At 42.9% G+C, this 14,683-nt stretch overlaps 1 protein-coding gene across 8 annotated transcripts in view; it reads right to left on the bottom strand.

Moving 5' to 3' along the window:
* The window catches only part of NEO1 (neogenin 1), a 164,100-nt gene that overhangs the window by 97,701 nt on the left and 51,716 nt on the right, over window positions 1-14,683 (bottom strand). For all 8 annotated transcript variants that reach the window (XM_088172864.1, XM_088172860.1, XM_088172863.1 and 5 more), the window contains exon 2: window positions 12,898-13,215. In XM_088172864.1, coding sequence (XP_088028990.1) covers window positions 12,898-13,215 — 318 coding nt within the window. The remainder of the gene's footprint in view (window positions 1-12,897; window positions 13,216-14,683) is intronic.

Below are 14,683 nucleotides of genomic sequence, written 5' to 3'. Positions count from 1 at the left end.
TTGCATCTGCCTGACTTTGCACACTGTGCTCACAAGTCTCATCATTAGTCAGTCTGGAGTATTATTTCATCCTTCCTGTGGGCCCATGGAGGTCACAGCCAGGGTACCAAGGTCTCCTCTTTGCCACACTCACTAACATGGTGGGTAAACAGGTTGTTGTTGCAGCTGAGGCTGTTAACCCTGAGCCTCTGAACTCCAGTCTGAGGCATCTGTCCTTTCTGAACATCTCCTTCTTGACAGAACCCATTAAATGTTCATGATTACCTCTGATTCTTATCTCTCTCAGTATTCTCATTTATTAAGAGCCCTGCATATTAAGCCAGTTCTTTCCCCAGCCTGGGAGGGAATCCTGGGTCCCCTCCTTTATCCAGGTGACCCCATGACTTCTGTCTTCACCTCACCTGTTGCCATGTCTTTGCTCCCAGTCAGCCCCACACTGGCTTCAAGCACAAGCCAGAACACTCCTGGAGGACTGAAGCCCTGCAATTTCTCACATACAGCTCAAATATGCTTTAATTTTTATCCCTTACAAGTACTGTTCAATTCCTGGACAAGACAAACCTTGTGCCTTCTGTTGTTTGCAGGTGCTCCACTGAGGTTAAATAAGCTTTATTCAAGATGGTTTCATTACTCACTAGAAATGAAATTACAGTTCATTTTCCAAGTCATCTTAAATGCCACTAAAACCTGTATTTCGTCATAGTCCTGTGTCATTTTAAAATATACATTTTAACCTAGCCTATAATTTTGTCCTAAAGAGTAATTTTCTCTTATTCTACAATTATTGGCAATTTGCACTGCTTAAAAGCCTCCATTGTGGAGGAGGACCCTTTGCTTTAGCCAACAAACAACCACAAAACAATCACTATGCATTATAAAAAGCACTCCAAATCCAGGCCTTAATTACTATTAATTTGGAGATCTGTTTATAAATCCAGGAGAAGGTCTCAGAGTGCTGGCACACCTCTTGCAGCAGTGAGCCACTAGAAAATACCCTTTCATTTCCCAGCCCAGAACCTTTCCATTACAGAGCTGCTCTCTTCAAAATACCAATTATCAACTTCTAAGTCACCATTTCCTGAACTTTCTATAATCATTTTTAAAGGCATTACCATGTAAGCCAATTCAGTCTAGTTAAACTATAAACACTTTTAAAAACATTTTCAAAGTTAACTTTTTAAAAAGTTGATACTTTTTTCTCAGTGGTTTCTATTTCCCAAACACTTCAATCAGGAAGGCTGAGCAACAAGTTCTAATGATGAGCAGAATCCCAGGATGGTTTGGGTTGGAAGGGACCTTAAAATACATCCAATGCCATCCCCTGCCATGGGCAGGGACACCTCCCACTATCCCAGGATGCTCCAAAGCCCATCTCACCTGGCCTGGGACACCTCCAAGGATGGAGGATACATTCCTCATTGAGGAAGCAGCCCCCACTCCTCACCCATGTGTTGCAGGACAATCAGTTGAAGACATCAGCCCATCTTTTGGTAAATGAATGTCATGATAAATGACACTTTGGGCTTCTGACATTGAAGACAATTTTTTCATGTTTGTACACACATTAATCATTCTGTGGCAGTGCCCATACATTAGGTATCGATTTTAGGACACTACAGGAAAATACTACTGACCTAGCAAGAATGCAGGTTAATAAACTCAATTTAGGAAGGATGATTTTCCATTTGGAATATTCTCTAAACACAGGCAGGAGAACACATAAGCAACAGTGCACTCACATGCATATAACAGGGATTAGATGCATCCCAAACCCCTCATTCCTGCTAGGACAATGCAAATGGCAGAGAAGGTGGGGAAGTCAACTCTGTCCCTCTTTTCTCCTTTGCTTTTGTCTCTCCTTTCCCCTCACCCAAGCTCAGAGCAATGGCAGGAATGTGAATGAACAATCCATTAATGCAAATGTGGTGCATTCAATCAGCATTCCCAGCCTCAGCATTACTGAGATTTGTGGCCCATTGTCTCCATTTCTGAAAAAGATGTGCCTAGAAGAGCAGTAATTCCCATGCTCCTGGAAAACACAGATGGTTAAAATTCTGGCTGTAGTCTCCCGCCCTCAATGGAGCCACTATTTCATCTCCTGGAGTCTGCAGAATCAGGGAATTCACTGCCCTGAGCCAGATGCCAATTTAGTTCAGCAGCCTCCCTGCAACTGCAGCCAGTGCCAATCATTTCCAAGGAGACCAAAAGGAAAAAAAACCCTTCATTATAAACCATAACTGAACAACTCACTCACCTGAGTGTAAAAGCTCCAGAGTCACAGGTGCTGTGCTGTGCAGCCTGTCAGCCTCGCTGCAAAGGCTGCTCTGGTTAACGTGGTTGCCACTGCCATACACACGTTTAATCCCCACAGAGTCCTACCAACCCTCTGGGACCCATCTCACCAAATCAACGCTGCAAAAGGGAAGTGAGAAAAGAGAACCATCTCCTCATCTCTAGGGGAGAGAAAGGTGTGGAGGAATCCCCTTTCCCTGCCCGTGGCAGGGCTGTATGAGTGGTCACAAGCCTCTGTGTTTTCCTCCCATGTGTCTCCTCTTGCCACTGCCCTGACTGGAATCTAAGATAACACTTTGTACAAGCATGAAACTGCTGTAAACACACACACATCACATTTGTGAAATTAACATTTTCCCAAAGCTGGTTTCATGCCTTCTTGTGACATCTCGATGTGCTCAGCAAATGTTTTCTGTTTTTTCCCCCGTTTCTACTGAAATATGGGAAAAGTAAAGCACAGGAGCAGCTGGCAGGTTTTCCATCCTGTTCCCTCCTGGATACCATCTGTGAAAAGCCTTTGCTGCCCAGAGTTAACTTTTATTCAAGTTTCTCCTAACCTACCCAACTCTAAACTAACTCCAGCAGCACCAGCTCCAAATATTCCACCCTACAGCTTCCACTCAATCTGAAATTCATCCAACTAGTCTGTGAATGATCCTACAAACTGCTCACAATTTTCAGCCACTTGGATATTCCCCCATTGCTGTCTGCCTGATCGAATTTGAACTCATGACAAATCCATAACTATGACTCCTTTCCCCAAACAGCCTCTTGGGAAGTGTGGAGATTTCAGCACCACAAGAGGTACTGGAGAATGGGAACACGATCCCCTATTGTTAGGACAGCTCCAACATCTGCTACCCTTCAGCAAGGCAGCAGACCACAAAGATGCTGCCTATTTTGTTAGTGCATCAGCACCTCACCCCAACCCTGCTAAAAAATTAATAAGTCCAGCCATCTGTGGACACTTCATTAAATTATCACAGCTCCTTCTCTCCAACATTATTCAGCATCATTTGTTGGAGTGGCAGAGGTGTGAAATGGCTTAAAATACTCTCCTGCTAATGAGACATATTTCTTGGATCTCACTGGCACATGGAGCAGACTTTGTAATTACAAACACTCCTGCAGAACACAGGTCCAGCATCACCTGAATTAGGATAAGGCCAGATGCTTCCAGTCCTTGCTACAAACACCAAGCAGCACATCATTCTGCTTTGCCTAAAGCAAGGGGGGAGAAAGTGGAGAATGCAACCAAAAAGCTCCTCGGGGAAGGGAAGAGGATTTTTACAAGGACTGTAACATGGAGAGAGGAAAACTTAACAAATGTCCTTGCTGGCTAAACAGAAGTGGGAAATATACGGAACACAGAACACAAATGAGAAACGTCAGTGCATAACCAGAATCCTGACTTGGTTAAACACAGCCATGACAGCATGGTCTGTGCTGATTACAAACAGTGTCCCTTGGCCAGAATGAAGGGAGAGAGGAGAATGTCACTGGACACATCAGTAACACAGACACAGGTACTGTCACATACTGTGACACACCAGGTGACCTGGTGGCACCTCAGAGCTGTTCTGAACACCCCTTTCACGCTCACTTATCTGATGACATGGGGAAGGCACACAAAAAGCCAGTGAGAAATAGCAAAATATTCACAAAAAAATTTCTAACCTGGCCACAGACACTTCCAGTGAACCAGGGGCAGCCACAGCTTCTCCAGGCAACCTGTGCCAGGGCCTCACCACCCTCACCCTCCCTAATAGCTACTACACATCCAAAAATTTTAGAGGGTGTTTGAACAAGGAAAACACATCAGCATAATATGATTTTCTACCTGGCAAAACAAGCAAATCCAAATGCTAGTTAGATGATATCAAGAAGAGATCAATAAATTATTTTAGGAATGAAATGGGAGCAACAAAATGACTGAATGAAAATCTTCAAAAATACAGAGGTCACTACTGACAGCCACAACTACAAGAAAAGCAGTGGGAGTGAGGTGGGGATGGCAGTCCATAGCATGTGGTCAGGCTCAAGAAGGGTTGCAAGGAATGGCACAGATAAACAAAAAAAATTATTCTGCTGATGAAGGAGGTGAAATAGTATAATGAAAACTGGAGACAGGACTGGCAGTTCAAGGGCCGAATGACAAAAAAACTCCAGAAGCAACAGGAAAAGCTGCAGCAGCCACAATGAATCTGATCTCTACAGACACCAAGAAACAGCTGAAACAACATTCTAATGCCCAAAAAATGAATTGAGGGCATGCAAACCATGGAGTTGTTTATTTGCTGCTGTTGAAGATCATTCTAATAGCAAGACAGACCAATGAAACCCCTGTGGGATTTCGAGAGAAGCCCTAAAGATAAGACACACAGATTGCTTCATCATTTAAGGAACTTCAGGTCTTCATCAATACACTGCCTAAAATAAGAACCCTACAGGCTCACAATTACTCTTTCTAAAACAAAATCGAGAGCCATAACAAAAGAAGAATAAGATCCAAGGGTTGTGGTGAAAGAAAAGAGCTTGACAGGTTAAATAATTTTAGTTCCAGGCGAGGCTATCAATTACGGAAGCTCATGTGAACAAGCTATTCAAAGAAGATTAATGCACAGAGAGGACTGTCAGGATAAATTTATCACAAAACTCGAAGAAAGGAAAGAGCTGAAAAACTTTTGCAGGCAACTCTATAGACAGTGACAAAGACAGCTGGTACCTGACAACAAGCATTTAGAGACAGGAAATAACCAATAATTTCACTGTGAACTCCTCGGGATATGAGAATACCAAAGAAAGCCCGAAAAAGAGGGTGCTTGAAGGCTGACAGAACAGCAGCAAACACAAAGCACAAAGAACTTCTAACAACACAAACATGCAGCTCAAAGAGATGTCTGGAGACAACAAGGGTGCGTGGCAGGATAACACGAAAAGCCATATAACTGCGAATTATCTAACACAGGCACAGCCCTGGTGGCACCAGCACACCCCTGACTCCTCCAGCACCCGCTGGCCATGAACCTCAGAGCATCAGGAGTAGATTTTTAGAGGTCTCTCCACAACAGAGCCTTTCTTTGCCTAATTTTTATTCTCTTTTTAATAACAGTTTGACAGTGCATTTAAGCCAGGGCTGACTTCAGAAGCTGTTACAGAAGAGCAACATCTTTAGAGAAACATAAATTACCTAGAGACATTTTCCCATGTTCCCCCAAAATAGGGGTTTCTATACACAAATGAATATGGCTGGGGGAGCTTTTAAAAAATTTTAACATCCTTATTTCCAGTGTATTTATGCAAATGGTGAGACACCCTGTGCTTTTAAGACTGTTACCAAGAACTAGCCTCACTGAAATCTCCCCTAGCAAATGTCAAACTAATTTTTCCTCACTCAAAATAATTTTCCTCCATTTTATTTCCTTTTCAGGGTCTTTAAACTTTATCTTGAATTTTTGTTACAGAAAAATAAAACATTAATCAGAGATACTCTTGTGCCTTGATACTTCTTACCCTTGCTGCTTTTGTGTCACCTTTCACTCGGGGCTTTTTGTTTTCAAAAAGCAATATTCAATCAATCAGAAACCTGAACAATGTCAGCACACAGAGCCTTCACTGTACACTAATAAAGCCGAAAAGTCTTGCTGATTCCACACTGCAGGCAGGGAGTGAGGAAGGAACACAGGCTGCAGATGTAACCATCACTCTGCTGACAGCTCGGGATTCCGAGCAGGCTCTGTGCAAACTTGTCAAACAGAATGACACAGGGATTGCTGGTGCTGACATGCAGAGCAGAAAGAGGGGAAAATCTGATCTGAGTCAAAACATTAACAAATGAGAATCCAATCTAAACCAAGTTCAGCCAAGTTTCTTGTTCAGGGGTGCTGATGCACCATCAGTATGGTATCACTCAGTCCTTGCCTCACCACCCAGAGCCCCCAGCCAAACACGAGGGATTTCAGAGATCTGGCCCCAGCTCCTTTCCACACAACTCCTGTTTCCCCACACATTAACTCCAGCACCTGCCATGTTTTCAAAGGCAAAGGCCAAGATGGAAAGGCACGCTGCAAAGAGCTCCCATTTCTTATGATTTACAGTAAGTTTATATTATTCTGAAGTACATGAACATAACCTTCCCCATGAACTAAGTGCTTAAAGGAGATTCCCTTTGCCAGTTACAAGACTTGCATTGCTTGGAATTTGAATTTCAGTCTAGAAAGCATGGGTTTTTTTCTGAGCAGTGCTATTACACCATTACTAAAGCAGGATGCTCAGGCACAAGTGCCACACATCCCCTGTGCCCCCTCTACTCGAGCTTCAGCAGAGCATTTGTCACCCTCCAGCAAGCACAAATAAGCTTTAACTGGCTCACTGACCCACAGAATTCGGGACAGGGATAGTATTAGTCACAATGAGCTGTTGGATTTGGTGTGATATAAGGTGAAACAAATTTGAAATACAAAAGCTTAAGAAAACCTGCATTTTTCAATAGGAACTAGTTTTAAGCAAGCAAATTACGAGTGTTCACCTGGGCTCTGACTTGGTCATTCGATGTCAATGCAGGGTTTCAAAACAAGCAGGTGACATTCCCTGCTGGGGGCTTTCCCCAGGATTCTAGTGGTAATCCAGCTGCAGGCAAGGCCTGCTCTGGACATGGCAAGAGGCTCCTCTGAGACTAAAAATTTAGAACAGTTTTGAAACTGGACCTTTGCCTTCAGTCCAAGAACCAAAGAGCAGTTCAAAGCCTTACATAGATTTTCTTCACTACTTTAGCTGGACAAATGTGGACAGCAAGAATTGAGAATGACAAATAACACAGAACATTTATTGTCTTAAGTGTCTCAACTCTCACACTTTCAGTAACTGCTGACAGAACCTGTACAAACTGCAGTTGTGTTAAAACCACCTTCGCCATTTACCTGTCAGGAGGAAATGCATTTTGATCTAAGCCAATTTATGAAAAACGCAGATGCTTTTTTCATAGAAAAATATATTTCTGCAAGGAAAATTTATCACTCATGTCACTTACTGGCTAAGTACTCTCAAATACCCTCCTCTGAAGTATCTCTGCTCTGAGGCTTTTCCAATTCCAAGATACAGAATGTTCTTTATTCACAAAGATCTGCCCAAGATTACTTTTTTCTCCTTGCTGTTAAAGCAAATGTGCAATCCTGGGTAAAAACGTGCCGTTACTTCTAACTTAACCCCATCTCTACAGAGCTGGGACAGTTTGTCCTAAGCTTTTCTCTCACCCTTTGGTATGGTACATAGAGTCTAGTGAGAAACACACTGCTCAGCTGCAATCTTTAGAGCTTGGCAAACTTCTCAGAGGACATGAGCAAACAGAACCAAACAATCTGCCTACTTCCATGCAGCTCCTCGTGGTTATGGCAAAAAGTAAAGATAAAATTTCAGCTCAAATTAATGTTTGAAGAAAATCCTTATCTAGTCACCATTATTTATACAGAAATAAGTGATTGATTTTCAATAGCTAAGCCCTCTAACACACCAGAAGGAAACACAGCACACCTCTGCTGCTGGCCTTTACAGAGCTCTGCCTTGAACTGCAAGCCCACATCCCCCCAGCTCCTGCTCCCTCCCACAGACTGTGCTCAGGGAATGGCCTGGGTAATCATTTCTTGGCCACAACTTCACCCACTGCATATCATCCAGAGTCTGTAATGGATACAGAATTCCTTACCTCTACCTGTCCTCCTCATTTGCAGCACCTTGGTGCATTATAAAAACTAATACTTTAAATTTATAGTGGAAAAATTCTTTATTAGTCGATGGAGAAAAGGCAAAGCACAGAGGTCTGGAGCTGTTGTCATGAGCTGCACCAGAAGCAGGATTAAGCCCTGGCAACTCCTGGCTCAGAGCTCAATTAACTCCTCCAAGCCTCAGGAACCACCACAGCCCATCCAGGCCCCTGCAATTCCAGGGACAGCTCTCCCAGGCATCAGTTTGGAAGCCCCAAGCCGGACACACACAAGACACAAATCTTGAAAAGGCAACGTGGTCAGCTAAAAACTGGAGCAATTTCCCAAGCCAAGGCCATTCCCTGTATCTGATGTCTGCAGGAACTCTCAGCAGCAAAACCCAAGTGAGGGTGGGTCCCTCCTCCCCACAGGGTCCATGGGACACCCAGCAAGGTCACACTGACCCCACACAGACCAGCTACAGGAGCTTCCAGTGCACTTGGGAGAGAACACACCGTGCCACTGACCTGCCCACAGCCACAGATGAGCTGGATGAAGCTGCAGGAGGAGGGGATTTACCCAGGCCACCAGAGAACACCCTGCTCAGGGACAAAGTGCTCGAGTATGCCCGAAATTAAACTCCAAATCCTTCTTCCAAGTATGGACACGATGGGCCTTGGTCCATTCCAGCATCCCCAGTTGTAAGTGGAAAAGCAGGAAGGTGTCCAAGGTTTCAACACAAAGCAACACATGAAGCTTCATCATGTCATTTCCAGAAACATCCTCCTCCTGGGCTGTGCTGCCCCTGCAATGTGCTCAATGCTTCCAAAGGACATACCACACTTGTACTAAGTACATCCCAATCTTCCTGGTTTCTGAACCATTGTAGAGTTTGATGTTACGTGGTAGGAGCATTTCTTAACCGAAGTGATTTGTCTCTACTTTTTCTAAAAGTAATTACAAAACGAAGGCTTGAAAATAAAATTTCTATGAGTATTTAAATGAGAAATAATAATTCAAGGAGATCATTCAGTTGAGGTGAGAAAAAACAAGTCAGGAGTTATCATCAAGTGCTTTTAAATTAATGAAACTCAGACACACCTGAAGTCTGTACCACGGCAGTGCCACACCTGCCTCATCAAAGCCAAGAGAATGAAACAAAGCTCAAAGCCAAGAATTATCAAATGCAAGGATAAGTGGAAGAAGAAGAAGAAAAACAGCTGGATTCACTTGGGGAAAGAAGATGACAAGAGGTGAAACAAATAATTTAGTGAGCAGTCTTGAAATGGATTTACAGAGCAAATAAATCTGCATGATCAAACTCAGTGCCCCTGTCACACTTCCCAACTTTTAGACTCTCATGTATCTGTTCTCTTAATTAAAGCTTTAACCAAGTCATAGTAACCAGTGACTGGGGAAGGATCATCCTGGGAATATTTTCAGCTCATGTCATTATACTTTTTATGAAAATACATACATATTTATTTTTCCAAGATGAATTAGAGACACAGATCTCCAAAATTTTGTAAATCTATTTTTAATCCATGTTTTACAGCAGCTTTTTTAAACCCTCTACCCTTCTTAAGATCTAACTGCCACTTAAGTATCAAAGACAGATTTGCATTTCAAAAGCCAATTAAAAAACATACTGTACCAAGGCACTGATTAAAGTGTTGTGGCTTTACATAAATTAGGCAATTCCTTTGACTTTCCCTATTTCAAATCCATCATAACAATGGGAAAATCCTACACATTACAGGGACTGGATGACCACCTTCTCCCTCCACTGCCCTTACAAATTAGTCATGACAAACTTAAACCTCATTTGCTTGAAGGAACCAAACTGTGGAGGCTCACACAGAATGGGAAAGAGATACTCATATCCCCAAACTGCTGCTCATTAAAGAAAACTAACGTTTATTGGTGTCTGCAGCTCCTAAAAATCAAGAATTTACTACTACAACCCTGGTAGAACAGCAAACACTTTACTACCAAGGTGTAGCAGCACACAATTTCTAGTTCCAGACTAATTCAAGTGTTCTTCACAATAGAATATTTTATCATATCCTCTGACTTTTTAAAATCTAAAGGCAGCAAAGATCAGTTTCTTGAAGAGGCTCAGTCACCACAGAACCTCTTGATCCTCACACCTCCAAAAACCCAAAGAGCAAAGTCCTCTCATGGATCATCACACACAGAAAGGTCCTTTAAAAGCACATTACCAAGTGCATGGTGAAGCTGCCATGACCTCCTCCCCTGCCACAGCACGTTCAGAGCTGGGTCAAACACACAAATTGATGTAAAGCCCAGCCAGTCTGCCTCTAATGCAACTCCTCCCATCTCTGACCCAGCACTCCAGGCCCAGGCACTCAGAGCACGTATTTCGAGTTCAGTTTTTCACTAAACAAACCCCTGTCACCCTTTGGCAACCAAAGAGCTGCAGATTCCAAAACCCAAATATTTTAGATCAGTCCATAGAAAGTCCTTTAAATTAACTTGAAAAACTTATCCAAATTTGGCCATCTTCCTGCAGGTAGATTGCTCAGCATCATCCACTGGCTGTGCAGTTCCAAGACTGAAAATTCCAACCCTGTATCCACACGATAGCACATGACATGTTTTTACTGGATTTCCTTGCCCTGGCCTCCATGACTAACCAGAACTTGTCATTTTCAAGAGTTATTTAATGAGTAAGAAGCTGTTAAAACATGCAACCTACACTTCATCATGTTCCTTTTCAGAGATCAGGTGCATGGCAGCACCACACTCACACACAGAGAGGAACCCCACTGCTCAATTAAGAGGGGAATTAGCTCCCTCCCACTGGAATTTTGAGGCCAAGGGGAGCCCTTACTATGCTAACAATGCCCACGCTCACCACAGCCTGAAAGCTGCCAATTAAAACAAAGAGTGGGAAGGCATATTAAAAGCCACTGTTAAAACTGAGGGATTCAAATGAGGAAAAGCAAAGCAGTAGGCTAAACCAGAATTTAAATATTCCACCTCTTATTCCAAAGCCTTCAGCAACCAAAGTGCCTTTCCCCCTACAAGAGAATTAAACTCAGCATGGTCTTGCCCAGCTCTTGGCACTTGACTGGGGTGGTAAATAGGTTTTCACACACCCACATCTGCCAAAGCCTCTGAAGCAGTGCAGCCAGAAGATGCTCTGGGGCAGGTTTCCAAGGCACAGGATGGCAAAAGGCAATGCACAACATGTGTCACCACTATTTCCTCTAGTTCTGGGCAATAAAAGTACCATTTTTATTGCATGGAATCAATCAATAATCTTAATACACAGCTGTCAGGCCAATGTGTGCCAAAGGGGCAACTGGTTCTGTGGGGAAGGTCCTTATTGTCTTGGGCCAGACTATGTTTGTCCTGTTTTCCAGCTAAGATTGGGAAAAAAACCTCAGAACTGCATTGTTGTTTGTTGGGGGGTTTTTTAAAGTAGGCTTTTGGGTTTTGTTTTTTTCTAAGTATCTGGGTTCTTTTTCAAGTACTAAAAGGCTTTTAAATATTGCATCATTTTACTAAATATCAGTGGAAATAGTACCTTCTACCTAGATAGGAGAAAATGGAAGTGGAAATTCAGCAGACATTTTGGCTTACCTTCATTTTTAACCCCATTAACCTCACCTAACGATCATAGAGAGCAGGCTGATGGCAGAGGCAGGAGGCTGAAGGCTCTCATGTGGAAAGCAGCAGAATTAATCCCGACAGCAGCCATGCAAGGAGGTGGTAATTGCTCGAGAGAAGTGTGGGAGAACTGTCTTTATTGTCCTCATTGCCAAGAAGCTTGGAAATCTATTCCTCATTAAAAGATTCTCAAAGTCACTCTTTTAAGGTATTAAACCCCAATTTTTCTATTTCTGACACTGCTGATGTTTCACAACAGTGCTACAAGCCAAGTTAATGGGAACAACATCTGAATATAAACGATGGAAGCAGCAGCTCTGGGAGATGCAGGAGCACCAGTCAGGAAGAATTCATTACCCCGAGACATTTATTAAGCAAAGGAAAAACAACTGTTTGAAAAAGGCTGGCAAACATCATTAGAGAAACAAAGGAAAATAGCTTCATAGGCTTTTTTCTAGTTACAGTGCCTTAGTTTACCTTGCTTTTTACTTTTGGGTGGTTTTTGAAGTCTCACCCTTACTCAGTAATTAGAAGTCTCTTCCTACTTACTGTTTACAAGACAAACTGACAACACCCATCCCTGAGAAATAAGCAAGTGACAGATCACTTTTCCCAGACATCATCTTTATTTTTACCTGCAAACTTCATTCCCTCACTGCTTCCTATCCCCCAAAATAAAGCTATCACCTATGAAGGCTAAAGAGTACTCAAAACACCAAAGCCAAGGTTATGACTTGGGCTTTTTAATGGAAAATTGTATGCATTTGGTTGGTTGTTACTTTTCATACTTCCTTGTTCACAGCTGATATTCAAGAAACACTGCACTCCATTCTGTATCCATCTCCCAGTCCTGCAGGGACTGTACACACTGCTGTTAGGAGCTTCCCAAATGTTTCAGACAGAGCAGGTAATTCTCCACATACAAGCACAGAAAGTTATTTTAAGGCTATTTTTACATAAAGGAAGTAAAATCCTGTTTTCTTCCCCCTTCTAAGCTGTGGTAAATCTCCATTGTGATTTCAGACACCTGACACTTCTCTTAATCCATTCCTTGCAGCTTTCCTGATCTCTAGCTTTTCTTGAGAAATGCCCCACATTAAGCTGCTTACAGGAACAGAACACACGTGAAATGAGAGCCACAGTCCCAGTTTCCCTGACAGCTGATGGAAGCAGCCCGTGCTGCTGGGGAAGCACCTTGCCGTTTTTCCAAGGGCAGAGCATTCCCTTCCCTCACCGTGTTCTCAGCCACACTCACAAAGCAGAGCCTTACCTGCCACAGTGAGCTTTGCTGTCCTGCTCACGATGGTCCCCAGGCTGTCCACGGTTGCCACACACTGGTAATATCCTTCATCAGGTTTATTGTGCTTGGAATGCACCACACTGTTAATTAATAGGGATCCATCTGGCAGCAGCTGGCGGCGGTCATCGGACACCAAGTTGAGGAAAGTGCCGTCCTTTTTCCACTCGATCCTGGGAGGGGTCTCACAGTGAGCCGAGCAGTTCATGATCACCGACGCCCCCCGCACCGACAGCACGTCCAGGGGCTCCACCAGGAAGTAAAAAGGAGTGAAGGTTCTCACAAGCGATTCTGTAAAATATCACCAAATTTTTGAGTTAGTTTTCCACAGTTTTCCATGTGAAATGTACCCTCCTTGAAGACACTGTAAGAATCACAAGCACTACCACTGCTCACCCTAAATACATTCAACCAGCCCGGCCTGCAGGACAATGTTTTCTGCTTTCATTATTCACATCATGGACCCTCCGATTCTGAGACTTTTTTTCATCCCTGAAATGTATTTCCCTGCTCTGCTCTCAGCCTCTGTGGCATGGGTGCCCTCCCAGCAGTGCTGTCCTTTGGTTTGTGGAATCAAGACTGGGAACCATCAAGAACAATTCAGCCCTCAGTGGAAAGTCTCCCATTCTGAGCTTAAAACATCTTGCAAGTGTTATACAGTGTTTTTTACCTCCATTCTATCCCAGGATAAACATGATTACTTTCCCATTTTAAGTATTCCCTGAAGAGTTCTGTAATTAATATCTAGTTTGCATTAAGAAGTGAATTTTAATTACTGTCTTTCTGGTGGATTTGGTCAAGCAGAATGATTGTGTGTCAATATCACCTTGACTTGTCTTAACTTAATCATCTGTACGAAACAGAAGAAAAATTCTTCCAGAGAAGAACAGTTTTCCAATCAGCATAACACTGGGAAAAGGGCATCTTGGTTTTTAAAGCCTACCTTAGAAATAACACTTACATAACAAACTCCTGCACTCATTTCAAAACCATTTCATCTCTCACCATTGACCATCATCTCATGGTCAATAAAAAAACAGTGAAATATTTTAAGACCACCTGGAAGACAAATATGCATTTAATAACGAGATTTGTTTAATTAAGCCACAGAATAGTTCTGGGATTTGAGGAAAAAGCACGAACTGTGAAGGCGACCTTTATTTGCAAACAAAGGCTGTCCTGGAAGCATTGCAGCTTCTCCCATTGTTTGGTTGTTTGTGGGGTTTTTACAATCGGATTTACCTTCTAAAATGACCTTAATTAACAAATTGATACGATTTCCTCTATCATTGAACTACACAGAGAGTCCCGGGTCTCCAAAGAGCCTCCAGCTTCCCCCCAGAAGGACAGCAGCCTTCCTGCACAGAGCCCATTGTCTCTGCTACTCACAGTTCACAGCAACTTAGAGATAAGGCAGGAGTGGTGTGAAAGAAACAACAGATAAATGACGCTTTGGCAGCTGATAGCATTCAAACACTCTCTCACCTTCAAGAATTCAAAGAGGAAATAAAGGAAAACATTCTAGAAAGATTGAAGTTTCCCCAGTGACAGTGTCAGGCTGGAGACCTGTTAGGTTGGGATCTAAATCCTTAGGATTCTCTTTCTTAAAGATAATTAAGACATCCCCCCAAAAAACCCCAAACCAAATATACAGAACAAAAAATTAATAAAACTTGAAAATTTTCTAGGAGCTACTTACGTTACTCTGGTTTGTACAAGGACACCTATGAGTGGATGTGGATCCCTGTGAGGCACAGGA

Source organism: Sturnus vulgaris, chromosome 13, assembly GCF_052056855.1.
Source record: "Sturnus vulgaris isolate bStuVul1 chromosome 13, bStuVul1.hap1, whole genome shotgun sequence".
NCBI classification, from domain to species: domain Eukaryota; kingdom Metazoa; phylum Chordata; class Aves; order Passeriformes; family Sturnidae; genus Sturnus; species Sturnus vulgaris.
Note: the sequence above shows the minus strand (reverse complement) of the source record. Positions and strands in the feature narration are given on the sequence as shown.